Below are 26,784 nucleotides of genomic sequence, written 5' to 3'. Positions count from 1 at the left end.
CGACCATGACAACTGCAACTTTCAAATATATCGATCCGTCCTCTTTTGATCCTCAGGCCACTGAAAATTTCAAGAAGCCTTGGAACAAAGTGGATGGGCCTGGGTACTCCTATCAACTTACAGATCGCGAGTGCTCGGTTGAGAATGTCCGGGGCTGGGAGTCTGAGTTCTCCACAGACAATGCTGGATTTGCATATTTCAAGGCTCCTGCAAAAGAGACTGCATTCACAGATAATGAACAAATCAAAAATGGATACTACACCGAGATTCAAGAACTCCTTCGCAACAACCTACCAGGAGTAAAGAAGGTCGTTATATTCGATCATACAATCAGACGAACACGAAAAGGGTCCGTACGCAGTCCCGTTCAATTGGTCCATATAGATCAAACGCCCAAAGCAGCAGAAATGAGGCTTCGCCACCATATTCCAGAGGCCGAAGTGGAAGAGCTGTTGAACTGCCGGTATCAGATCATAAACGTCTGGCGACCAATCGAAAATCCAGCTTCAGATTTTCCTCTATCTGTTATTGATTGGCGAACCACGACTCCTTCTGATTTTGTGAAAGTCGATCTCTTATATCCAAAAAGCTTTCAAGAGCTTGGCGAGGTAGCACCAGACCCCAGTTCAGCACAATCGACCGAGGGATATGAGGTCAAAGGCGAGCAATACGCGGTGGCTCCTTCCGAAAAGCACCGTTGGTATTACTTGAAAGACATGACCCCAGATGAGGTGGTTCTGATTAAATGTTTCGATTCGCAAAGCCACAGTATGACCGATGGGAATACGTCAATCGCTCATGGGGCATGTCATTCCGCTTTCTTTGATCCACAGGCAGCACCTGGATCTCCCGGGAGACAAAGTATCGAACTTAGATGTTTAGTTTTCTATGACTGAGAAAATATATTTCTAACTTCACCCCCAAGAATCTGGCACCATTCTCCACCTGAAACCTCTCCTTTGAATCGCTTGATCTTGTAAAATATAATATCATGATCTGACGAGCCTGAGCCGTATGATCCCACACGCGTCCAAGTTGCTACTTGAAACCTTGGAAGGATCGCGGGTGACGAGCTGGGATTCTTCAAATTATGAACCCAACATATGCAATTCCCGAGCGTTTCATGCTCCACCAGCCGAGCGCCAGCTGCACATGTGAGTTCGCAAATGACACTGGCAATAAAGCAGCTTTCTGTGCAATTTGAGGCACCTTTGGGAGTCGGTACTTCCCCGCCTCCTAGCACCATCGGCTATTACATATGGGTTTAATGAATATTCAACAGGGCTTTCCTATTTGAATGAAATGTTAGAGGTGAAAAAAGCGGCATCAGGTAAATGTCTTATGAAGCTGTGTCTAAGCTTCGGACATAACCCCACATTTCGGCATCACCCGCTCAAGAGCCGACGGAGAAGTAACCTCGTAAAAGGCAAACCAAGCATCAAGCGCCTCTCGGTCGGGTTCAAACGAATAAAAATCTGGATTTGTTTACACGCCGGCAAAATTTGCCGAGAAATTAAAGCAGGTAAGTAAACTCGGGCTTGGAGATTCAATCGGGGATAGCGCTCAACGGAGAACGGGAAATTATCGGTAATTGAGCGGGGCAGAGATGCCGTGCATGCTAACGAACGCGGAGAAGGTACTAGTAACATTTGAAAAAAAGGAGTATAAATATGCACAAATAGTCGCAACTTATGTCGTTGAATGGGTGACAAACTTCTCTCTTTGTTCGAAAGACGTCTTTTGGTTGAAGATGCGGTCAGTCCTTGTCGCCAGTACTGCTGGCCTCCTTCTGGGAGGGCAGATGGCAGCTGCCTCTTTGGACTCTTATATCACGAAAGAAAGTGTCCGATCATATCAGGGAATTATGGACAATCTCGGAAATAAGGGTGTTAAAGCTCCTGGTACTGCTGCTGGATTGTTTATCGCAAGTCCCAATACTGCGAACCCCGACTGTGAGTAATAAGGCAAAAACCATGGCAGTGAACAGACGTTTTGATACTAACTCATATGTGCAGATTTTTATACTTGGACTCGTGACTCGGCTCTGACATTCAAGTGCTTGATTGACTTGCTGGACAGTGGTAGCTCTGATTTTGGACTGAACAGAGCCGAACTGGAAACCGACATTCGGAACTACGTCTCCGCACAAGCAGTGCTGCAGAATGTATCCAATCCTTCTGGTACCTTGGAAGACGGCACAGGTCTTGGTGAGCCTAAGTTCGAGGTTAACCTGAACCCCTTCACTGGCTCTTGGGGTCGCCCTCAGAGAGATGGACCGGCTCTCCGTGCGATAGCCATGATCACATACTCCAACTACTTGGTTGAGCGCGGTGAGAAATCCGACGTGGTCGACATTATATGGCCTATCATTTCAAATGACTTAGCTTATGTTGGCCAATACTGGAATGAGACCGGTTTTGACCTGTGGGAGGAGCAAGACGGATCGTCTTTCTTCACATTGGCCGTGCAGCATCGTGCTTTGGTCCAGGGAGCAGCTCTGGCAAAGACGATTGGCAAGACATGCTCTGCTTGCTCTTCTCAGGCCTCTCAAGTGCTTTGCTTCTTACAAAGCTTCTGGAACGGAGAGTACATAACCGCCAATATTAACATTGATACTACTCGGACCGGAATTGATGCAAACTCAGTTCTGGGAAGCATTCATACTTTCGATCCGGAAGCGTCGTGTGACGACTCAACATTCCAGCCATGCTCATCCAGGGCTCTTGCAAACCACAAGGTCTACGTTGATGCATTCCGTTCAATCTATAAGGTCAATGATGGTATCAAAGAAGGATCTGCTGCCAGTGTTGGCCGTTACCCGGAGGATGTTTACCAAGGGGGTAATCCTTGGTGAGTTGATTCTAACACCAAAAGAAACTCCTTTGATAGCAATCTAACAACATTCATATAGGTACCTCGCCGATCTGGCAGCCGCTGAAATGCTCTATGATGCCTTGTACCAATGGAACAAGATTGGTTCCCTTGAAGTCACTCAGACCTCCTTGGCATTCTTCAGAGACTTCGATTCCACTATCAAGGCAGGCACCTACTCATCTCGGACCAAGACCTACAAGAGCCTCACCTCTGCCATTCGCGCCTATGCAGACGGCTTTGTTGGATTGGTTGAGAAGTACACACCATCCAACGGTTCATTGGCTGAGCAATACAACCGGAACACAAGTGTCCCCTTATCGGCCAACGACTTGACCTGGTCTTTTGCCTCATTTTTGACATCTATTCAACGCCGCGTTTCAACTGTTCCTGCCTCTTGGAGTGAGAAGACTGCCAATACTGTTCCGTCCAAATGCGCCGCCTCTCCCGTAACAGGTACCTATAAGGCTGCCACCGCAACATTCCCTACCTCCACCACAGGATGTATCCCAGCAACCGATGTTGTGCCCATTACATTTTATTTGATCGAAAACACCTACTACGGAGAGAACGTCTACATGAGCGGCAACGTCAGTGCGCTTGGAAATTGGGATACAAGTGATGGATTTGCATTTGATGCGGGTCTTTATACTGAGACGGATAACCTGTGGTTTGGCAGCGTTGAGCTGATTGAAGCTGGTACTCCGTTTGAATACAAGTACTACAAGATCGAACCCAACGGTACTGTCACTTGGGAGAGTGGAGACAACAGAGTGTATGTCGTTCCCACTGGCTGCCCCATTCAGCCCAATGTGCATGATGTGTGGAGGTCGTGAGTCTGTCCAAATTTCATCAAAAGAAGACCAGACATGAGGATTCCATAATGTTTCGTTAAATTTTCTTTCAATTACTGTCAAAAGAATGTAGTATTCATCTAGTTTGGAATGATAGAAGATCAGGAGCTAAAGCCAAAGAAATAATGCACTGACTGTTGACTTTGAATACTGAATTTGCATTTAAGAAATGTCAAAAGTATCTAGTTTCTTTAAATACTTTGTGTTCTTTACAAGATGTCTCATCCACTTCTTCGACCCTCGACCTAATCTCTCTCACTGACCTTAGCGTAGTGGACACCGGCAATGCTAGTCCGAGAAGATGAAAACTTCAACTTTGGCAGTTCCTGACTCCGCGCCCGAGTCGGATATGCTCTTGTATGGTAAAGGAACTAATTAATTTTTCTATTTTGTGAATTCAGACTCACCATGAGGATGGACATTTCCATCGGACTCGGGATCGAGACGCCTCCCCGCAATTTGCCCCACAATTCTACCTCGTGTCGAGGCATTATCATCCACTCTGACGTCAAGTTCCGAATCATTTGCAACCATTTTGCACCCAGATCTTTCAAAACATCTCCGAATCTTAAAACCAACCGGGACCCGAGAGCCTCGACGCGAAGCAAACATTCCAATACGTCAGTTCTAACCAACAACCCCATATATGGCGCAAAGTGGGAAACCCTGCTCGTGACGGCGGGGAACCATGCTAGTATAAATATTTCAAGTTAGCATCCTCCGCATCATGTTGGAAATTCTCTTCTACAATTCATCCTCCTTTTCAATAAACTCTTCCTCTTCTCAAATTCCTCCAGATCTATCACCTAATATCCATCATGCCTCCCGTTGCCACTGAGAGCGTTGCTGCCGATGCAGCTACCAAGGCGGGAGCCCCCGCCTATGTCAGTACCATGCCTGCCAATGATTTCAACTGGCAAATCACACTAGGTCAAAAAGTCGTCGCCATCACAGGAGCCAACCGCGGTATCGGTCTGGGTATCGCAGAAGTCTGTCTATCCAACTCGGCCAAGAATGTCTACTCGCTGGATATGCTGGAGCCTGGGGAGGACTTCGCCGCCCTGCAAAAGCGCTTCCCCAACTTCAAGTACATTCAAACAGATGTTACCTCTGAAGAGAGTATTGAGAAGGCAATCAATCAGATCGTTGAGGAGACTGGCCGTATCGATGGAATGGTGGCCAATGCTGGCATGACAAAACATCAGCCCGCTCTGAAGTTTGAGCGTGCTGAACTGGAGAAGCTGTTTCACCTTAATGTGAGCAATCGTGGACAAGACAATGAACGAAAGATTTCTAACATCACCAGGTTTTTGGTGCCTACTTCTGTGCCCAGATCGCTGCTCGGAAGTTCATCGAGCTCGGAATCAAGGGCTCAATCGTGATGACTTCCAGTATGACATCCTACCGTCCTAATCGCGCTGCTCCCTCCGCTCCCTATGGAGCCACCAAGGCTGCTGGTAAGTTTTCAAAACATCTCCCATATTCCACGATCAGGACTCATACCGTTTCTCTCTTCCTTAGTTCGCAATATGTGCCACACCCTCGCTATGGAATGGAGCAAGCACGGCATCCGTGTAAACAGCATCTCCCCCGGTTTCGTCCGCACCGCCATGACATACTATGTTGAGACCGCGCCTGATTGGGACTTGAAAATGCAATACTATGGTGGAATGCCTCGTCTTGCGGATCCTCGTGAGCTTGGTGGTGCCTATGTGTACCTTCTGAGTGATGCTAGTTCATACACGAGTGGAATTGACATTCCGATCGCGGGTATTGTTGGTGCGTGGTAAATACTTCAGAATTAGATCACTTTTGCTAGTAGGCGTTTTGTGACATCATTTTTGTTATAGTTAAAATTTTCAATATACCAAAGTTCATCACGATTTGCCCTTTCGTTATGTGTAATATGTACAGTACCCGCATGTTAAATAAGTTTGAAACTTGAACCTCATTGGAGATTACTTTTGATTAGCACTAAGCTTTAAATGTATTATTGCAAGCTGTATTGATATTTTGAAGAAATTCTCTTGCAAGTTCAATTAATAAAGCTTGCTCCCAGTAGTATTTCATCAAATACGGTATTCGATCAAACTACCAAAGGCCCCGAAATACTAATGGCAGGTTATTAACGTATATGTACTCCACACAGTATTTGCCATCAAACACGGTATTTGGGATATATAAACGGCCGACATGGTTAAGAGCTCTCTTCCTTGTATTAGTCTTGGTTGAAATTGAATCAAATGAAAACTTCAAATGAATGAATCATTTTTCTTTACAGGTTTTGGGTATTAGCATGTATTGATGATGGTGCCTAAAGTATAGTTTGGCCCTACATGTATATACTATAAAGATACATAGTGTAGTGGGGTACCCTGTCCCCTACTACACGTACCGTGCTAAGAATTACCGTTTGGTTACATCTCTGTTTTGTCATGTTTTCAGTCCCGTCTTTGTACGTACAAGAATGCCCGTCGTTATAGTCTAGAATACACACTCCTACACATCTCTCATCCCACCCCTACGGGGTAGTCCGGCCACACCGTACATGTTGGTTGGTGTTATCCATTCATGCTAGCTGGATCGACCCGTGTATCTAGAATACACTGCCTAACGGTTCCCCTCTTCAATAGGTAGATTCAACTTGAAGTTCAAGTTTCCAAGGCTCAAGCTCTACATTCTAAGAACTTGAAGGGGACAGGATACAATACCAGCATTGATATCGAGATAAGAAGGTATTGCAAGGGTTTAACTAAAATAGACTTCAAGTTGGCGCTATTTAACTTGATTTATCGAGTTAGACGCAAGGTGTCCAGGTGCAGCTACAAGTTCCCAGGGAAGGAGGAACGAAGAAAATTAAAATAAAGCATTCAAGAATTTTCTAAAAATCCGAATTGAATTTCCTCCGCCGGTCTCCCAGGATAGGATATGGAGTCGTCCTCTCTTTCAGTATTCAAAACAACAATCTCAGTGATAGCGCAACCAAGAATATAAATGTAAAAACCAAGAATATCAATGTAAAAAAAGAAGAAAACAGAGAGGCGCAGAAGAGAAAGAAGGGTTGACCGTATACAACGTATCAATCCCTTTGAGAACTCAGGAAATTATTGAATAATCACTTGCAAGGGGCATTATCCGGCTTCACGAACCCTCTGCCCGCAAGATAAACATGCCCACAGGCAATGATAGTGTAGACCCAGTGGCCTCTCGTCCACATAAGTGTCTTCCTTGCCCCTCTTAAGATTACCCCTTCCTCCGTGCCTAGAAAAAAACGAGTTTAGACTCCGAGGAGGCACGGTGATGTGTCTGCAATAGAAATCCCAGATTGCAGGCCACAAAATCATCGTAGTTTCTCGTCCCTCGTGTAATTCTACGGTTGAACCATCGAACGGAGTATCATGGCCATCATGCCCGCTGGACCACCATCTTTTCGTGGTGCGCATGCCCGCCCTGTCAGGGTATTTCAGTAGTGTGTATGGACCTATCTCGTTGATTTTGTCCTCAAAACGGATTACTGATTCATCCCTGACCCACATCTGGACAGCAAAGTCACAGGCCTGCTCATAGCATTGACGCAGTAGTCCATCCCGACGGAAGGGGTGCTCGGTGTCTAGCTCCTTCTTGGGATCATGGTCCAGTAACATAGACGAAATGAGACTGGATCGATCCAGCACGTTACGAACCAACTGATTTACATACCTCTGCCTAATATTCCAGCTCTGTATATACTGCAGTCCCATGCCTCAACAGGCCATATAGGGTCTGTTTTTGACCTAGCAGTAGGCTCAAGATACCTGTTTATCATTTGAACTGTGGAAATATGCCAATTCTCGGTACTTAACTCATCCACTAGAGGATAAAGAAATTAGCAGATATCATAACAGACCGGTAGAATAGTATCACTAACGGAACTTACCGCGAAGAAGCTTTTGCCAATATTGATATAGCTCCTTTCCATATATAGGTGGAAGAGTCTTTAAGTATCTGTCCTAATAAGTATCTAAGTTCATATAGTAGAACGGATTCTCGACAAGACTCTGAAAGATATCCTTCATGATGACGGCCTAGGTGAATGTATGGAATCGAAAGCGTTGGTTAGGAAATGTAGCGATCAGCGAGTCACAGTCATAATAAAGGCACCAATCTCCCAAAAAGTCAAGTATAGCTTGCTTCTGCTCTGTAGTTATTCTGTTTTCGATGTCCTCTGAAGATCCACAGTAATCGTTAACCTAGCGTTCTATGCCGGAAGTTATACAAAAAGCTTTATCATCCGGCTGTTTGGGAAATATATAATCGTAATATCCCTCAAAGCTTGTGTAGGTAGAGGTAAAGTTTGGAAGTGGTAGGACTTTCTGTGGCTGAACATATAGGTCTTTTATGGTAAAGGGGTAATCCGGATGGTATATATCCTGGCGAGGAGGATGGGGTATTTTTTGCCACCCAGACCCCCGGTCTCTCCTAAAATAGCTCTCTTCTGTGTCTGAAGAGCTATCTTCGGCCACTGGAGATCGCTCTCTATATAGGTAAGTCTGACGTCAGATAGGTGGCAGTCGTTCAGATTGATTCGAAATGGGTGTCAATTGTTTCGACTTTTGCGATGACTTATCATGGTCTTTAATGGTTGAGGGAAGGGATATGTCGTTGATCAAGGAATCTATTGAGGACAAGTAACTATTCCGCTTGTATAGAACACTTGTTAGTTCATTTCATGGGATATGCACCAATCTTAGAATACCTTAGATGATCTGTCTTGATTTTCTTCTTCTGTGCCAGCTTTGACTTTCACGTACCTAATGTCTAACTCAGAACCTAATGGAACGGCATTGTCAGCCTAGATGTGATATTTAGTCTTTCCCATCCTCTGTCAAAAATGTTTGGAACAATTTCATTAAACCTACCATCTCCGTCTCTGGGCTTGGCTGCAGTTTCTTTCCTTTCGGGGTATTGCTCATTCGAGATTTCCCTCTTTGCCCATCCTGCTTCCTAGGAACAGTCACCAGAGATGGGATTGGGAAATAAATACTTTTGATAAAAACCGAAAAGGGTTGAAAAAGTCGGGAAAGAGAGAGATGCTGCACTGAGCGACAGCCCTGGAGAGCGCCTGAGACATTTGCTTAAAGATTGAATTGTTGTACGGAGGTCGGTCCCAAAAGTTCTTGCCAGAAATTATAATTTCTTTTTCTTAATAATTTACACGCTATTCTAGATATAGTAAATATCGAAATGTATACTGAAATTGAGTTGTCAACCGAAATATAAACCGAAATATGTACCGAAATATAGCACGTTACATACACTAAATATCACATATCTTCCCATCCGCTTTCGCTGTCGCTATCATTGTCGCCGTTGCTATCGCCGTCGCTGTCACTGTTCATATTATCACCTGAAATTCCACTAGGAGCTATCATTTCACCTGTTTTATCACGTCCCTCGCAGTACTCATCACCCCCTTCTAGTCTAATTACTTGCTGTATATGCCATGGGATACGCTCAATCCAAGCCTGAATTTGTGCTTGAGGTAGATCACGCCACGCAACCTCCCAAACTTTGATCCCTTCCTTACGTGATTTAGGGGCGCCCTTCTTTGTAGTATATCTTTTCATCCAAGGCCATGCAGGCTCAATCATGTTAAGATCAGGTGAATTTCCAGGCCAAAGCATACGCTGGACCCTTGCTATATCAAATATTCGTTGTTGATAATGATGCGAGTGAGCAGGGGCTTTATCTTCTTGGACCACTCTTCTCGCCGAAGTTGAGCACATTTAAGCGCAAATGGGACTAATTTAGGCCCTCGAATCACGGTATTATATCGATACCAATCGATTCCGCCTTTTGAATTTCGTGCAAGCTTTCCATTCATCTGATTCCATTTCCATTGGGGTGGTTTTTCAGGTTTGTTCCGTAGCCCTAAGCGACGTACGCCTGAATTAAGCTCCCATTCAGCACGCATAATAACTCTAATTCAGCGTTCCATTCAGCAATCTTTTCTTCTGATTCACGCTTTTCGGCAGATGTTTCAGGTACCCAGCAATGATGGACCCTTCTGATCACAAGAGAAAGCACCCCAGAACATAAATTCAGATGAGCTCTTCCAACGTTCACGAATACAGCTTCGAATGAATCGTTCTTTTGAATTTCTCCAAACTCGATATCCACCCCGACGGTGTAGTAGAACTACAGCAGTCTCATCAGTCCAAATAACATTCTTCCAGTCCTCAATAGTCTAATGTGCATGTTTTAAACACCATTCCAAGCGTTGTTTTTTTTGCCTCAGCTGCTAGGCCTGGCTTGCGTGTAGGCTTCGTCTTTCGCAGGCCAATTTTCCGTAGCACACGCCAGACTGTTGTCTTTGATATTTGAACACCTAGTATTAGTAAATATTATCAAATAACATATCAAATAACAACATACCTTCTTCACGTGCTATTTCCAATGCTAATTGCTCACATGTTTTCTCACGCCCGTAGCGATCTACACGGATTTCGGTCCCAAGTTGTGTTTTAAGCTCCTCTGTTTGCTTAGATGGGCGTCCAGAACGTAGCTTATCGGCTAACATTTCATCTGAAATATTAAGCTGTGGTTGATTCGGCTGAAAGCCTCGTTCTAACGCACGCTGCCATATAGCGTCGACCGTACGTCGTGGAATAGTAAGGTAATCGCTCACATGTCTAGTAGTCCACCCTAGGTTCTTTAGGGCTACTATAATAGCACGTTGCCCAATATCTGTCTTCATCTCTGGATAAAAAGATAATAACCTGAGAAGAATGAGGATTAAATCTGCGGGGTAGTTAACGCTGCGTGTTCCATAGCAGCCGAATTACCCTAGGCAATATTTAGACTAGTATTTAACACGGTGATACACCCTACATACAGCGAGCTATACACCCTAGGTACAGGGGCAGTAATTTATTAAGAAAAAGAAATTATAATTTCTGGCAAGAACTTTTGGGATCGACCTCCGTATGCCATCATTTACGACCAAGATCAGAGCAGCTGGGGTTTTCTTTCATTTCTTTTTGGTTTTGAAATAGACTAGGTGGCGTTCAAAGGGTTCTTTGTGGTCAAAGGATTCGTGAGAAACAAACGCCCTTACTCCCGGAGAAACCCGTGTCTCGTTTGTTGAAAATCACCAGCTAGAGATAGGCCTAGAATTGAAGGGGCGGTGTGTTAAATCACTCAATCTTACACACTATTGCATCCACAGACGAAGTACTCTTCCCAATATTAGAGGGATCTACATAAAAACCGATATGAACCCCTGTAAATTTTGGATGTGGGAAGCCCAACACGTCAAACATTCAGAGACAGTCGTATTCGGGATTTTGCAGGCTGTCGGGATCCACATATCCATACACCGCCCTATGAACCAGATAATTTAGAACGGGGTAATGAGAACTGAAAATCTAACAGAGAAAACCCTATCGATTACATACAAATTCTAGGTCAAGCCGTAAAGCTTGATCGATGAAAGCACATTTCTAGGAATGTCTCTATTTTCCTCCACTATTCCTTTGATGAGAATCCGAAGCTATGGACTGAGCCAGGTCATCTATACGCAAGCACTTTAAGTTGGGAATTTGGATGAAAGCATTATGAGACACTAGACTAGAATGGGCAGCCCCCGTGAAACATGGCAAGCATGACCTCTGAGTAGAGACCACTTCCAGGTCTACAAGATCTCGAATCTCGGATAGAGTGAATCAAATTTGCCTCCTCAAAATAAGGAAAGGATCATTGAAACACATTTCAAGAGTTATGCAAACAAGGATGAGTTCCAAGGTTGACACTATATGGTAAGCTCATAGAAACCAATAGAATATTATCCCTAGACATAAGGATCCCTGCCGTTTTTTAGGCAGCATATAGTGAAGTTTTCATAATGTCGGTGAACATTTGACAGCTTCAAATGCGATAACACTCATGGCCTGAGTCAACCTTTGAAAATGTCGCGGAAACCGACAGTGGCGGGAAATGACAGATGACTGGGGCTGATTGTTCCTGGGCTCCTCATTGATTCAATTACACGGTTGAGACGAGACTTCTCGTTTCTCACAGGTCGATGATAAGAGCTACCCTTGGACTAGCGAGGTAGAAACCCCTTGACCTATCAGTCATAAAAAGAAGGGAATTCCCCAAACTATTCTTGTCAACTACAATTCTTCTCGACCATTGTTAAAGAGGATCGAATCTACACTTGCAGACAACCCTCAACCATCGCAGAAAGTCAGTTCTCACAAACTATTATTCATCATACCTACACCCAAGTATGATATTGTGGTCGGAGTTGACTTTGGCACCACGGCCTCTGGTGAGTTATAACCTCCAAGAAAAAGTGGTTACTTTGCGAGCATTCTAATAAAGGCTTACAGCCATTGGCTACTATAGCATTTTGCTCGATCACCCCTATTATCGTCCTAGGTTAATCAAATAACTCTGGAGAGGGACTCTTGACGAAAAGATTCCAAGCGTTCTTGCTTATATCCAAGACAACCCTAATCTTCAGGAGAACAAGTGGGGATTTCCTGCTCTGGAAGAACCTAATATGATCTCTTGGTTCAAGCTGTTTTTGGATGATGATCTTGAGATCGAGATCAAGAGCTGGAAAGCGGAGGCGATAAGGTTTGGCAGGTTCTTGAGGAATTATGTCTCTTCCAAGAGGGAGATCCTTAATTGATATAATCTCAGATTATCTAGGCGCTCTCCAGGCCAGGATCTGGGACCATCTAAAGGGAGAATTTACCAATACGAAGAAGAGTCTGGAGACAAGCACCATCAAATAATGTTTTACCATACCAGGGTACTGGTCCAAAGAAGCCAGGCAGGATATGCTTTTTGCTATCGAACAGTGGGTTTTAGATCAAGGGAGTGTGATGATATCTACCTACTTATAGAAGCGGATGCTGCTATTGTCTTTGCTTTATTAAGCTTGTAAGATTATACAGGAACCTTACCTCTTAAGGTATGTTATACTCTTATTATTTTAGTTTGGATTTAAAGACTGATAAGGTTTTAAAGACTGGAGACGGAGTTCTAGTCTACGACTGTGGGGGAGGAACAGTTGTTAGTTACCCTTCATAAGCTTGATTTTATTTTGTTTATATCTAATGTTGCTATCTAGGATATTGTGAGTTTTGTGATCTCAAAGTATAATCCTCTTATATACGATAAGCTTGCTCCAGGTTCAGGTATGGTCTTACTTCTAGTATCCCTGAGATAGAATTAAACATAGGCTGATTAAATATTAAAGGGAAAATATGCGGTTCCATTTCGGTGGACAGGGAGTTTTACAAACTTATGTAAAAAAGATTTAGTGTTGTCTTTTCTAGCTTACCATGGTATGTGATTGGGCTCATAAGCAAATTCATACAGGATTTCAAGGAAGTTAAAGGTGCGTTTACTGGAAATGGAAATGTGATTTTCCAACTCCCCCTTGAAATGAAAGTGTCGTAACCCTTAAACCCAGAGTGGTATGATCAAAGCACAGGACATGTGATGCTATCCAGGTAATAAACCTCACATACTCCCCAGGTCCATGTATCATTAGGGAGATACTGAAGTCAACACAATCAGTGCCGATCTTCTTAAGTTATTCCAACCCTCTGTCAGTACAATCATCAATTGCTTGACTAGCCATATGAATGAAGCCAATGGTATAAAAAGAGAAGCACAAGCCATTAAAGTATGTGAGCTTACAGAGAAAGATGGTATTTGGAATGGGTATTTGGAATGTACTGACGAATTTTAGAAAATTCTGCTTGTCGGAGGATTTTCTCTGTCGCCTTTCCTTCAAAGCGAGATCACACGTGTATTTCTCGATATGACCATCATCACAGACGCCAAAATACGTATGTGTGCATTTATATCCTCTTAATTTTGGCCAGTATTCTTCTAACAAGTCTTTATCAGATTGACGGCTGTCGCCCAGGGTGCGATCGCATGGGGTAGTGGCAAAGTTGAGCTACGAAGCATGCTTAGTCCGTGCCACTTTGGGTTCTCAACCGTGAGCCCAGTCAATCTTCCCCTTCCCATAAGCTCACATTCGGGCTCTGCTTTCCAGAATGGTCCGATTGACTGGCTCATGAAAAAGGTAGCATTTCCGTGATTCCCGAACCGTTCCAAATTACCCGTGTCATGGAAATTCGAACTAATCACGCCTTTATTCAGGGAGTTTGCTTGCAAATGGATGTAATAATCCAAGGCGGAGGTACTTTAATCCACCAAGAGGGAGAGTCCCACATGAAAGTCATCGACATTTTTGGCTCAGGCAGAGCTGATCCCCCCCACCAGGGTGTGTGAGCGAGGTATGTTAATAAAATATAATCTGTTTGCCAAATTAACTCTCAGAAGCTAACCCATGAGCTCCCTGACAGATTCCTCGAAGATTAGCACCCTGGCAATCGACATTTCGGGGATAGACTTCTCCCACTGCGAGCGCCGCGAAGGAGGCGGACCCTGTTCCTGGAAGGTTAATTACATGATAACTGCTCGTTTGGGAGACACCAATGGTACTATCCACTTTGATGTCTACTGGGAGAGGATCCATCTGATAAATTGGAAATTCAAGCCTGGTTTCATTCGGGTTTGATTCTGATAGAGATCGTGGGAATAGAATGTATCTTCCAACTTCCGCCACAAATTTTCGACGAAGAATGTTCCCAGGAGCTGCAACTACCTGTAAATATACTTTGATATTCATTGGCAAGATGTATACAGTCATTCTCGAAATCGGCTTGACCAGTGTACTCTTCGACTCTCTTTCTCGGCCCCACTGCCAAGGCCCTAGCGTCCATTATTTATTGAGCCCACACCATTAAGTTGCGGTCCGGTGTGATCTCCCCGAGCTTGCACGATGACTTTTAACTTTTTGAAGTGCGAGGCCCCTCAGCTTGATGCATCCAGCCCAATAGATGCTCTGCGCTAAAGTCTTGGCTGCGGGGCCAAGAAAGACAGTCGAACAGTGTACTAACCTAAGTATTATGTGTTACGCTTAATATGGATTAGGGGTCCTTGGCATTAGAGTTCGAGAAAGAGTCAAAGAGTATAAGTGGTGACACCGGTTTCCGGAAGCACTGTACAAGCGGCATCTCAAGTTAGACGTTTTCGCTTTTAATCAAAAATTGGTTGTTTGAGTTCCGAAGAAGTTAGCCAAAGAATAGTTGCTATTCATGGGGAACATGCCAAAGTCATGAATTTAGTTGAGTCGTCGACTGGTAAGTCGTCAAGGAGGGTTTAGATTGAACGATGTTGACCCGACTAGGTTACCGCTTCTTTGACAAGGTTTCTAATGTGGAAGAAACACTAAAGTGCTGAGCTCTGTTGTAAATTATGCTTCCGGCCAGAAATGTCTATCTATACCAAGGCAGAGAATTTTCTTGACTTATCATTAAAACACTACGCAGCGAGGTGATCAACAGTCAAAGTGGGTCCATTGGTAGGGCGCGTTGTCAACATGCAGATTTCAGAGGATGAGTTCGTTTGGCAAACGACTAGGCCCCGAGATTAAAAAAAAATCAGAAATAGTGAATATACCACATTACCAGGATTGCATATCTTCGTCAGTATGATGCAAGATTAGTGGCCATATCAGCAGGATGGTCGCTGTGGAGCACAGCACCGTAATTTTACTTTATGCACCATTCAGAGTAACTTTAGTCATACAGTCGTTCTCGAAATCGGCTTGACCAGTATACTCCAACTATCTTTCTCTGCCTCACTGCCAAGCCTTTAGCGCAGAATATCGATTGGGCTGGATGCATCAAGCTGAGGGGCCTCGCAGTTCAAAAAGTTAAAAGTCATCGTGCAAGCTCGGGGAGATCACACCGGACCGCAACTTAATGGGGTGGGCTTAATAAATCATGGACACTAAGGCCTTGACGGTGGGGCCAAGAAAGATAGTCAAAGAGAGTACTAGTCAAGCCGATTTCGAGAATGACTGTAGTGAATGTCTCTCTTGCAGACATTACACGACCCGGCCCTTGCGCGTAGGATCTAGCTTTTTGGGCCATCATAATTTGTGATGTAACACTCCCAGATCTGAGCCTGGGAGAGCCTGAAAGTCTGGGAAATAAAGCTTGTATGTATATCAGGAGAATAGACGCCACAGCTGGGCCATTTGGGTAGCTAGTCCGAACAAGTGGTAAGTAAAATGTTGGCGGTACTGAACAGTATCCCCTTTTACGCCAAATGGGGTTTAAACTCCTTGAAGCTCATCGTGTACTTTGACCCTACCACAAGGCAGAGCTTATACGTCAAGGAAGCCAGCTACAATATTGCCTTCTTTCAACTACTTCCAACATTGCGCACAATGAGTGGAACTAGGCGTAGTACATGCAACGGCTGTAGTTCTGATTTCTTGTCGGTATTAAAATGAGATCTCCTATTGTTCTGAATCTCGTTCTAGCTAGAATATACTATTTTCAAGACTGGCTATCTTTTGTGTACCGGAGGAATAAGCTTTATACACGAATATTGGCTAGCATTGATAAAGCTCCTGAAATTTGCCATCAATTTTACTTTTGGGAATGACGGCTAGGGCAGAGAGGACTAAATTAAAGGGTGGAGCTTCAGTATCATACGGCCTGCAAGAATGACAATAGGCTTACCGGTCGTACCTTACTATTTGAGATCACTGATGTTAATGTGATATACAAGAAGGTCTTCCGAAGCGATTAGATGAGTAATTCTGCAAAATCAGCATATTGTGTTTCTTATCTAGAATATTGTATATGAGGAATTTCTAGTACCTAACTCTGGTCCATGGTGTGTTTTCAACTATCTCCATCGGAGATAAATATAATGACAAGCCAAATTCCAAATTAAAATAACAGAAAGGCATAAATAGCGTCCGTCGGCATACTTATTTCTGGCGCGACGAATGACACGCTCCAAACGCGTGCTGGCTAGCTCGCAACTGGTGGACGTCAGATCTGTATGCCCGAAGATCCTGCTCTCAGCAAAGCCATCATCCACCAATATGTGTCAGTGTGTTGGTGCAAACAGCGTCGATACCACCAGCATCATACACATGTAGAGGATAAGGCAGACCACTTGAGGGGTCGAACTCTGCTAGGTCCACCCGCCGATTAAACGCACTATGCGAGATCTGGCTGTAAATAGGCGACTGTGATAATGTGGGACGGTCTGTATATTAGACATTCAGATTGGCACGAAGCCTCTCTTGGCAATTAAAAGACTCCTTGTTCGGATCGTGAGGTTGCACTTAGAACATTACTTTTCAAAATCCAGCTTCTGCTGTTTTCTCTCAACGAGGATGACTTGAGTGCTGAGGAAGAATCCCCTTCCACTGAATCAGTAGGTATGTGGGCCTTGATAGGGGTTCCTTAGTTTGAGACCCGTTAACAGTGTGAACAGAATACGGAACAACTGCAACAATAATTTTCTCAATATTAGGGAAACCATATTGTCGCTGGTGGGGACTTTCCTCCATTCGAATGTCAAGAATGGTTTCGATGGGACCTGTGATTTTAGGAATTCCTGCAAGATTTTGAGAGCCTTCCCATACTGGTTCCCCTACTTTAAAAACAATACCCTTAGGGAAATTATTTTCGTAAATTATTCGCTGCTGTTATGTCTTAGTACTACATCTGTACCAGGCGTTTGCGACCCTGAAAGGCCTAACTCATATTTCAGGTCCCGACTCGGAGTTCTTGACATCCAAAGGTTTCGCTGATTGCACTTGTTGAGACTAACAGGATTCTTCTGGCGAGAATGGCGTGACACCGGACTTGAGAGAAAAAAATGCAAATCTGTCCACTGGAGAATCATCCACTTTTTTTGGGCGGAAACGGGATGAGGAATGAATGAAGGAAAGAATTTGGTAAACTTCTCGCTGAACTAGGGTAACGGGTTAAATAACAGGTGTGACATCAAAAGGCCTTGAAGCTGAAGAAGCCTGTTCTCATCCTCGGAGGATCATTCCTCCTTAAGATATAATTTAGTGTACTCGGCTTTCTAGGATTTTGTCTCTATTCTATCCGGGCTCCACTTCCTTCTCCGAGAAATCGGATTGTCTATCTGCGGAGGCTACTGGTCTTTTGGAATAGATACGAACTATTGGTGAGAACATCAGATAGACTCTCCATATTGGTAGGAATCAAGTATTCAGCCCCCAAGAGTCTAAGAAATTGAAGGAGACCATCATTGGGGATCGTGTTAACCCATTGAGTGATTTAGTTTCCCAGTGGTTGATCAAAAATAGCTAACGCATTCTGGAAAAAGGAGCTCTCTCCCTGGGTGTCTATTAGAGATTATATCTATGTGAGATCAACACGTCATGATACGTACCTTAGGTCCAGGTAGATCTTTATATGGGCTGGAATATTGCCGACCGAAGACTCTCCATCCAAGAGCTATTATACAATAAGTTCCCCAAGTACCGCATAGCCATGTGGCGAAGGGCCCTACTGACTCTAAACCAACACCAGACAGACGACACCTAAGCCAAGTGATAGCCGCCCAAGATGACAGACTTATCACCAGTGTAGATCGAGGCGATATCTCGATTGGAAGATTGAATATACGTTGCTTAAGTTGTCTTATGGCAGGAGGTGAGTGTGATAGCTGCGGGTGGAAGGTATCCCAAGGAAGCAAGGTTATCCTAACTTCACGCTCAAAAAATCACCGGGCGCTGGAACTTATTTAACAGTGGCAGCTTACCCTCATGAAGTAGTCGGAAATTTGATACTAGGTCCATAAGTTAGAACCAGACCCGCATTTGTGACCATTCAAAACAAGAGAGGTTGAACACTGTTATTTGAGCATAATCAATGGCTTATACGGTAATGATGGGAATGAAGATATGAAAATTTAGAAGATCAACAGCCATTGAAATATCCAGAGATTGAAAAATGAGTTTATCTATTGAAAATTAAGCTCAAAAAGCACGTTTTTCGACCGTTGAATGACAAGAGGAGACTTATTATCCTTAGTTGAGCTAAGATAAACAATTTTGATACGGAGGTTGATGGGGCAGTTGCATATTACTTGATCAACAAGCGCTTTAGCTGCAGCACAGTCAAATAGGGGTATGTTTATCCGTGCAAATTTCACCATTGGCAGATTTCACCAAGGTTGTTGGATAAGATCTGAGTTAAACAATTGTGAAATCCCATATCTTGCTGCCTTGATGTAAATCATCGTTGTGTGAAGCTCGGGCTCAATGGAATACTGGGAAACATGAGCATTTTTATACAAAAAATTTTGGTTCGCCCTGGATGTGTTGTCGCGTGAACCGTCTTCTCACGACAGGCTTAAGGCTACAGTGGCTAGCCTGAACCAACCAAGGTTAGTTATAACCTACAGCACATAATGTCAGAGCAATACCCGGGATGGAGGTGCCAAACTATTCAAATAGTATACTCCGGATCGAAATTAGATTTACAGTACCAGCTGCACACAGAGATTCTTTCTCAAACCCTTCTTCGAAACATACTAGTCTTTATCTGGACTAGCGTAAACCTGAAGTATTGTATTATATTGAAAGATTGTAATGTGACCCGATAGGCCTATCAAGGTGAAGAGGTAGTATCCTTGGGCAACGAGGTCCAAATGTTTACGGACTGCGATTATTGTGGTTGGACTGGAAATCATAGGTTATTTCTCAACTTATTGCGGCGGAGTCACCTGCTGATGAGGCTGAGTATATGCCCCTCGGTCTCGGGTGGGTTAAGTGAGTGGAGAACCATCAATCTATATTTGTTTTTATAGAAGGAAGTCTCAACTTGATAATGAATATTATTATCGTTTGCAGCCGGTATTACTAGCAACATGAGTTTCCTAGGTTCATGCGATCAACGAAAGCACTTTAAGCAAAGTTTGCGGGAAAGACGAACTGAAGATCCCAGGCCATTAGGATCTCAAAGTGAACATATTTAAATTGGTAGAGAACTGGCTATGAGATACTGTAAGAAAAAAAGGAAATCGATCTATCTCCTTCATAATGTGGACAACTCTGAGGCCCGAGTCCTTTGTTCATTCTCGGCAGCTATGGAGGGACCTATAATTCAAGAGCCACTAGGCCTTCCCACAATTGAAACATCTACGGTACTCAAAAGCTTTCCAGGTAAGCATTCAAGCTCAGTTTCTACCATTGTTAACTAATATTGAGATCCAAATCACAGAAACCATCCTTGCGAGTTTTTTCCATTTTCTTACATGTGTACCGTATCTTTATTGGAACGAGCACCTGATTTTGGTAAATATACCGGATTCTGTTAAATGTAGCTTCTGAAATTCATATGGCGAGCTATGGCATTTGTTCATTCTTAAAATCGGCTTGACTGAAACGTATGAGTACTCCCCAGAAGATTTGCGGCAAAGTCTTACGCTTCTGCAGATCAATAAATAATCGGAACGTATTAAATCTGGTAGAGCAGTAAATTGCTTTGATACTAGGTCACATGATGCAGACGTCAATCCCAGAGAATTAGGTAGACCTCGCCAAGCGTGGGTTTGGGTTGGGTTTTCAATTTCTTTACCCGCCCACGGGTAACCCCACCGCGGGTTTTGGCCTTCATAAACCCGCCCTTGGGTTCTTGGCGGGTACCCGTGGGTTACCCAAAATACCTAAAATCCTGGATAAGTCGTGCATAAAACCGATTAGTCAGTTGTTGTAATTTTGGTATTTTATTCTTGTCTCGCTTTTGGGCGTGTGTTACGTTTAAATACTGCTCACTCGTTTTCTAGAAATATATATTCCTTGCGTCGCTCCATGTTTCTTGGTACAGTCTGTCTGCATCTTGAGTGATCAATAGCCATATCGATATCTAGGAGGATTTAATGTATTCCAAACTTATTGCTCGTACCTAGTCAATCATTATAGCCTCGAAGCACTTGAAATCAGCCTTTGGAATGATCTCAATGTCCTATAATCGTACGGGTTTTGGGTTGGGTTGGGTTTTGGGTACCCGTGGGTTTACGCGACTCAAGAATAGATAGATCCAAACGCACGACGCGACTCTAGCAAAATCCACATTCAAGCACACAAGATGAAAAAATTCATTCCAGCAAAAAAGAAACCCATTCTACTTGACTGGCATGATCCACAAACATGGCGTATTCTTCTTCATCATCGCCATCAATCCATCGGGCTTTCAGCCCCCTGCTCTCCATTGAACCATCGTCCGATATTTTCTTGGACTCGGACATCCAGTCTTCTGTATAAGAATAAACCCCTCCTTCGTGTGCCTAACTGCCACGAAACTTTTCATAGGTATGCTAAGAATGCCTCTAGCTTTTCACCGAATCCCGTGAGAGCTACTACATATTCGCTTGAAGACCTCCAGTGACGCTAAGACATGTGGGACCTCAACGCGGAAAGAAATGGACTTTGTACGAGTTGCACCTGGAGAGGGAATTTTTGGGATGGTGGGAGAAAACTCAATACGGCCATAAGCTCAACGGGGACGGTCAGTCCCAAATCAAGTGGTCTACTGAGTCGCGTCACGCCGACGTTTGGAAACACTTCGACCAAGTAGCCGATATCGATTCTGGGCGCCCACGAGTCCTCTGCAAAGCCTGTCTTACTTTGCTTGATCATCCGCAGCATAAATATAATGGGACAAGTGCTATAAGTAGATACCAAAAGTCCAATTCTTGTCACAAGGGAAAGAAGAGAGGATCTTATCAAACTCTGATCGCCGATTCGTTGCAAAATCATTCCATGAGGGAGTCGCCTAATGTGTATAAGGTAACAACATTTCAACTTGAGGAGCAGTTCCTTAAAACCATCACCTGTCTTCGTTTGCCTTTTCGAATAGTAGAGAATCCTGTGTTCCAGAGACTACTTAACCTCATACACTCAGGACCTGGGACGCTGGAACTTCCGTCTGCGAAGACCCTGCGAAGACGGCTCTGTGATGTAGTTACGGCTTAACAGGAATCGTAGTTGTGTAATCTACCTGAAGCTGCTAAGGTGTCATTTGCCTTGGATTGTTGGACTAGTCTATTCCAGTAAGCATTCATGGCAATCACAGTCTTTCTCATTGACAAAGATTGGAATTACCGGGAAATGCTCCTTGGCTTTGAACCATTACACGGCCCTCACACTGGGAATAACCTTAGTAATGTCCTCTATCAGTTATTGAAGGAACGTGGACTATTATATTGTATCTTTAGCGTTACTACGGACAATATAACTAATAATAAGACCTTGATCCGAGCTTTGCAAGACAAGTTGATATCCACTGGCGTAATTGGCTCTAGGGAATCCATTGTCCGGGTTCCTTGTATGGCTTATGTGATTCAGCTTTGCTTAAAGCAACTTTTAGGGTATATTAAAGCAGCGCCTAAGAATAAAGAGGTAAAGTCTTTTTGGTCCGACAATTAAGCCATTGGGTTGAAGGACTCAGCAACCCACGGAGACGTGGCTTATACCCTGGCAAAGGTAAGTCTAAACTTTCTACGAAGGATTAAAATGAAGACGAAGTACTTATGTAGACAGATTCGATCATTTGCGATAGTTGTTACGTATCCTTAGGTCCTCACTTATCAGCCTCTTGGCTATCGCGGGATCCCGAGGTCCACCATGTTGTTGCCCGCGGGAACCTGTTATCTCCCCGCAACCTCCCAATTTGGGCAAAGGAATTCAACTTCGACATTGATCACTCACTCCATAAGAGAATTCCATATGTCGAACCGAAAAGAGGAAAAACGGGCGCAAGGCCCTCCAAAATACAATGTTGGTTGGCGACGAGTGGTGAGGAACTTTAGCCCATCGTACGTAACTGAAACCCTGCATGAATCATCCAGCGCATTACCCACTAAAGAACTATGAAAAATTCAGATGGTTCGCAGTCACAATGGGAACTGGAATTGTGTCCGTTCTGCTACAATCGATCCCGTTTTCTTCAACGGCGCTTCATTACATCTCGATCGTGTTTTTCGTGTTGAACACTGCGCTCTTTGGTCTGGCCTTTGTGACCTCGTTCTTGCGGTACACCTTATATCCAGAAATCTGGAAGGTGATGATTCAAGATCCTACTAATTCATTATTCCTGGCTACAATCCCCATGGGATTCGCGACCTTAATTGAGATGTGGGTTTTCATCTGCGTTCCGCACTGGGGTCCATGGGCTACATCCATGGCATGGGCCTTGTGGATAGTGGATGTCATCGCCGCGGCTTCGGTGACACTATCCTTGTCTTTTATACTGTACGTTTAGACCTTCCCATGATCAATTTCACGGCTGCTAATATGTGTTTGTCAGGATGTCTCAACGCCATATTACCTCATTGGAACGAATCACCGCACTTCAGTTGCTCCCAATTGCTGCCACTATTGTCGCTGCCGGTGCAGGCGCAGAGGTTGCTCATATATTGCCAAATAAGACTCATGCATTGGGCACGCTGATTGTCTCATTTGTACTCTGGGGCATGGGTACTCCCTTGGCCATTTCAGTACTTGTCATTTATTATCAGAGACTCGCAGTACACAAGCTGCCTCCACGCGAAGCGATCGTTAGCTGCTTTCTCCCCTTGGGCCCATTGGGCTTTGGTGGCTTTGGGTAAGATATATCTATAACCGCTTCTTGCCTCCTTCATTCACTTGCTGATTACTTCTAGTATTATTTACATCGGAAAGGTTGCTCGTGAGCTCTTTCAAGACACAGACATTCTTGATCCCATCGCCGGCTCTATGGCATACGTCTTGGGTGTTTTTATCTCCCTGCTTATGTGGAGTTTTGGGTTAATATGGCTCGTCTTTGCATTTGCAACGGTTCTATACAGCTCCCCGTTTCCATTCAATATGGGTTGGTGGGGATTCACATTTCCCCTTGGTGTCTACGCAGCGAATACAATGGAGTTGGGAAAGGTACTGGATCTTATGTTTTTCAAAGTTTTTGGAACGGTAAGCACATTTTGAAATTCTTCTTGTCTCGGGTTTATCGTTAACCGGAGAGCAACAGGTCCTAAGTGGTGTTGTCTTTCTACTGTGGGCATTGGTTGCATCCCGCACAGCTCTAGGGGCATGGCGTGGAGACTTATTTTATGCCCCTTGTCTACAAAATCTATCTCTCAAGGATAGTGAGACAGAGGGAGCGCGTCTTCGAGCATAGCCAACGAGGTTCGTCCCATCACGAAGCACGATTATCATGAGACAAGGGAATATGGACTTGAATTTGAGTCTGGATGTACTACTATAGCATTTATGTCCTAAGTTTGAAGCGAATCAAAGAGAATCCATGTATTCCATGGTTTAAACAAAGAGGTTTCATGGTATATTTCAATTGATTAGGATAAATCTCATACAAATGTTTTAGACTCGTAAGGGTGGAAGCCCCATCGGAGCGTCATAGAAATCCAATAGATCTTCCTCCTCTTGCTCAAGATCGAGAACATTGGTGTCAAGCTCGGATTCATCCTCTGTCAGCTTAGCGCTGATGCCTCTAGCGGCACGGCTCCGAGAAGCTGCATTTGCAGTCAGGGCTGTTGCTCCCTCTGCCTCAGAAATTTCACGCGCCTCCTCAGTTGGAAGACGGAGGGCTAGGAATCCAGCTGGGGCTCGCTCGGCACGATCCATGATCTCATTCATGTATTTACGAACCTCGTCTGCCGGTTTGACGACTCGGGTTAATGGTTCCAGAATGCGAGTATCGGCGGCATGGATGCGAAATGTGACCGCTTGCCAGTATTCCTTGAGCTTGACCTCCTTAGCCGGGGGCTCATTAGGTGTCGCGGACCCTACAGGGGCTGGAGATGACTGAGCAGGGTTGGCCGATGTCTCGGTAGCTGGTGTCCCATCTGCCGCAGTTGATGTGCCTGGTTGATTTGGCGTGGGTGTATCAGGAACACTTTTCCCTTTCTCGGCTTTCCCTTTTTTGTCCCCCTTCTTGGACTTGGATGCTCCTTTTCCTTTTGCTCGGCTAGTAGCAGTTTCGGGTACAGTCTCGATTGGGAAAGGAGTATCTGGATCAACCTTTCGTGTGATAAGGAATGATGCGATAATGGTGTTCTCGTTCGGAAGCCATTCGAGGATTGAGTGTTCAGGAAATAAGTAGCGATCTCCAGAGCCAGCATGACCGGAAGCGGAATTTCCGTATGGTGTCAAAGGAGACGTAAATTCAAAGACCACAGACTTGAAGCCTGGACGCGCAGGGGGAATGGAAGCTGCAGATGGTCGATGATATGGTGTTGCGGGGGGGATATTGCGGAGGGCGTGACTGGAGAGGGGGCTGAGAGCCATAAGCTGGCTGTGGATATGCGGGATAAGGGGGACCTGGTCGCGGTGTAGATTGCTGAGCAGCATTAAGAGGCGGGATGGCTGGCGCTGCAGTACCTTGACTTTGAGGGCCTGGGGTCGGAGTAGATGTGTTCACAGGACCGGCTGATGGAGCTGGCTGTAAAGACGTCTGTTGGGATTGTACTGATGCTCTTCCCATTGGCTCCTGTCTGACACTTGGGTCGGATGTTTGAGAAACGCTAGCTGGGTCACCTTTCGGTGCCGGTGCCGGCGCTGGGGTTTGTGGTTGAATTGGTTGGTGTGGCGGGATATCGGATTGGGGCTTAGATGAGCCGGTTGGCTGGGACGCTGGTGGTTGTTGTGAGGCATCTTTACCTGGAGTCTGTACTGATCCTGCTGGCTGCTGCGGCTTGGATGCCTTCTCCTGGGGAGAATGAGCGCTGGGGACCGGCTTAAGTTGAGTAGAATTTTGCGGGGGATGTGGTTTATTTGAGGGGGTCGGCGTTGCGGGTTGGTGGGCTTGGGGTGTGGTGGGAGCTTGAAGACGCTTTTCTTGCTGTTCCCTTGCCTTTATTATTGCATTAAGTTCGTCAATGTGTGCTTGAAAAGCACGGAGTTGCTCTTGTGATGCTTGACTCGATGCAACAACTCTCATCAGTGCTTTGAGATCAGGATCAGCAGCCGCTCGAGTAGCAAGCATCTGAATAACAGGATCAGGGCTTGGCTTTGCAGGCTGTCCAGATTGGCTTGGAGGCTGGGACCGTTGTCCAGAGGGCGTCATTGTTGACTGGTGGGGACCGCGAGGGGCAGGCGAGTAGTTTCCCTGGTAGCCTTGTTGGCGCCCAGGAGCGGCGGCAGAGTAAGGAGGTCTTCGCTGTTGGTTGGAATGATATGGCTGGTGTTGTTGGAAGTTGTTCCCAGGCCCATAGTGAACCATCCGGGCCTGTGCCTGTGGAGGAGTATACTGAATCGGCTGTGGTGCTAGAGGGTCTTTCACAGTGTACAACATTGCGTCAAATTGATGCGGGCCGATTGTAACATCACACAGTCCAACTTTAGTCATGGAGTCTTTTGGTGGGTTGAGTTTCTCGATTTGGTCGCGTTTCGTCTTCTTCGGTTTCGTGTAGTAACGGACCAGAATGCCATCACTAACCCATTTCTTCTTGGATCGTTCAAGGGCTGTAAAAAGTACCGCGCTGTAAATGATCCCGCTTGTCAGCATTCAATTCCTTCATACAGTAGTTAGCGGGCGCAAATTATCAAACCTTTCTGCAATAGACTGGTACTCTTGGTTGGACAGGTTGGTTGGCTGTCGCGCACGTCTGAACGGCAGTGCTTCCCCTTCTCTGACTCTCGAAGGCAGTGGCAGTTCGACCGGTTCAGGAGGTGCAGATGGGACTCGAGGAGTAGGGGCTTTCTTCGTCTGGGATTGGGTCGCGACCGCGTCGGAGGCTCGTTTCTTATTAGCAGACTCACGGCCGGCGCGAGGGGGGATTTTGCGTTTAGTGGCCATAATTCAAGTGCACCATTTGGTGGTGGAAGCTTTTGTCATGTCCTTCCACTTTGAAGCCCAAGGGGTTGATAGGACTTGACGGGCAGGGGAGAGTTAAAAGGGAAAAGTGTGACGCGAAGTTGTAAGATGTTGGGGCTTATCGATAAGGTGTCCAGATCTTATCGCCACAAATTGTATATTCTCTAGTAGTCAACTGGCATACAATACTACGATAACTATTCTCTTAAAGGAGGAAGAAAGATAGTCTCGTATTATAAAATCCACTCGCTTGATATTATTAAACATTCAAACCCCAAAAAGACAAAACATGACAATCTGAGGGAATAGGCCCGGAGTCGTATATT

At 44.8% G+C, this 26,784-nt stretch overlaps 8 protein-coding genes across 8 annotated transcripts; 5 read left to right on the top strand and 3 right to left on the bottom strand.

Moving 5' to 3' along the window:
• Nucleotides 1-5: 5 nt before the first annotated feature.
• On the top strand, nucleotides 6-896 carry N7483_004067 (uncharacterized protein; the record flags this gene model as incomplete). Its single annotated transcript, XM_057087504.1, has 1 exon — nucleotides 6-896. One exon carries the CDS (start codon nucleotides 6-8, stop codon nucleotides 894-896), a length of 891 nt encoding a protein of 296 aa, XP_056947333.1.
• Nucleotides 897-1,750: 854 nt separating this feature from the next.
• N7483_004066 (putative glucan 1,4-alpha-glucosidase) lies at nucleotides 1,751-3,707 on the top strand (the record flags this gene model as incomplete). The annotated part of the gene is made up of 3 exons (XM_057087503.1): nucleotides 1,751-1,952; nucleotides 2,016-2,850; nucleotides 2,912-3,707. 3 exons carry the CDS (start codon nucleotides 1,751-1,753, stop codon nucleotides 3,705-3,707), a joined length of 1,833 nt encoding a protein of 610 aa, XP_056947332.1.
• Nucleotides 3,708-4,013: 306 nt separating this feature from the next.
• Nucleotides 4,014-4,259, bottom strand: N7483_004065 (uncharacterized protein; the record flags this gene model as incomplete). The annotated part of the gene is made up of 2 exons (XM_057087502.1): nucleotides 4,014-4,096; nucleotides 4,133-4,259. The coding sequence occupies 2 exons, from the start codon at nucleotides 4,257-4,259 to the stop codon at nucleotides 4,014-4,016; spliced, it is 210 nt and encodes a 69-aa protein (XP_056947331.1).
• A 284-nt stretch (nucleotides 4,260-4,543) lies between these two features.
• Nucleotides 4,544-5,515, top strand: N7483_004064 (uncharacterized protein; the record flags this gene model as incomplete). The annotated part of the gene is made up of 3 exons (XM_057087501.1): nucleotides 4,544-4,981; nucleotides 5,032-5,182; nucleotides 5,247-5,515. The coding sequence occupies 3 exons, from the start codon at nucleotides 4,544-4,546 to the stop codon at nucleotides 5,513-5,515; spliced, it is 858 nt and encodes a 285-aa protein (XP_056947330.1).
• A 1,580-nt stretch (nucleotides 5,516-7,095) lies between these two features.
• N7483_004063 (uncharacterized protein) lies at nucleotides 7,096-7,369 on the bottom strand (the record flags this gene model as incomplete). Its single annotated transcript, XM_057087500.1, has 2 exons — nucleotides 7,096-7,175; nucleotides 7,207-7,369. 2 exons carry the CDS (start codon nucleotides 7,367-7,369, stop codon nucleotides 7,096-7,098), a joined length of 243 nt encoding a protein of 80 aa, XP_056947329.1.
• Nucleotides 7,370-13,545: 6,176 nt separating this feature from the next.
• On the top strand, nucleotides 13,546-13,830 carry N7483_004062 (uncharacterized protein; the record flags this gene model as incomplete). Its single annotated transcript, XM_057087499.1, has 2 exons — nucleotides 13,546-13,573; nucleotides 13,625-13,830. The coding sequence occupies 2 exons, from the start codon at nucleotides 13,546-13,548 to the stop codon at nucleotides 13,828-13,830; spliced, it is 234 nt and encodes a 77-aa protein (XP_056947328.1).
• An 8,544-nt stretch (nucleotides 13,831-22,374) lies between these two features.
• On the top strand, nucleotides 22,375-23,803 carry N7483_004061 (TDT family transporter; the record flags this gene model as incomplete). The annotated part of the gene is made up of 5 exons (XM_057087498.1): nucleotides 22,375-22,463; nucleotides 22,531-22,899; nucleotides 22,955-23,251; nucleotides 23,310-23,595; nucleotides 23,654-23,803. The coding sequence occupies 5 exons, from the start codon at nucleotides 22,375-22,377 to the stop codon at nucleotides 23,801-23,803; spliced, it is 1,191 nt and encodes a 396-aa protein (XP_056947327.1).
• A 200-nt stretch (nucleotides 23,804-24,003) lies between these two features.
• On the bottom strand, nucleotides 24,004-26,440 carry N7483_004060 (uncharacterized protein; the record flags this gene model as incomplete). The annotated part of the gene is made up of 3 exons (XM_057087497.1): nucleotides 24,004-24,854; nucleotides 24,964-26,123; nucleotides 26,193-26,440. 3 exons carry the CDS (start codon nucleotides 26,438-26,440, stop codon nucleotides 24,004-24,006), a joined length of 2,259 nt encoding a protein of 752 aa, XP_056947326.1.
• Between the last annotated feature and the right edge of the window lie 344 nt (nucleotides 26,441-26,784).

Source organism: Penicillium malachiteum (assembly GCF_028827825.1).
Source record: "Penicillium malachiteum strain IBT 17515 chromosome Unknown utg000002l:1.0-8849297.0:1.0-8852440.0, whole genome shotgun sequence".
Lineage (NCBI taxonomy): Eukaryota > Fungi > Ascomycota > Eurotiomycetes > Eurotiales > Aspergillaceae > Penicillium > Penicillium malachiteum.
Note: the sequence above shows the minus strand (reverse complement) of the source record. Positions and strands in the feature narration are given on the sequence as shown.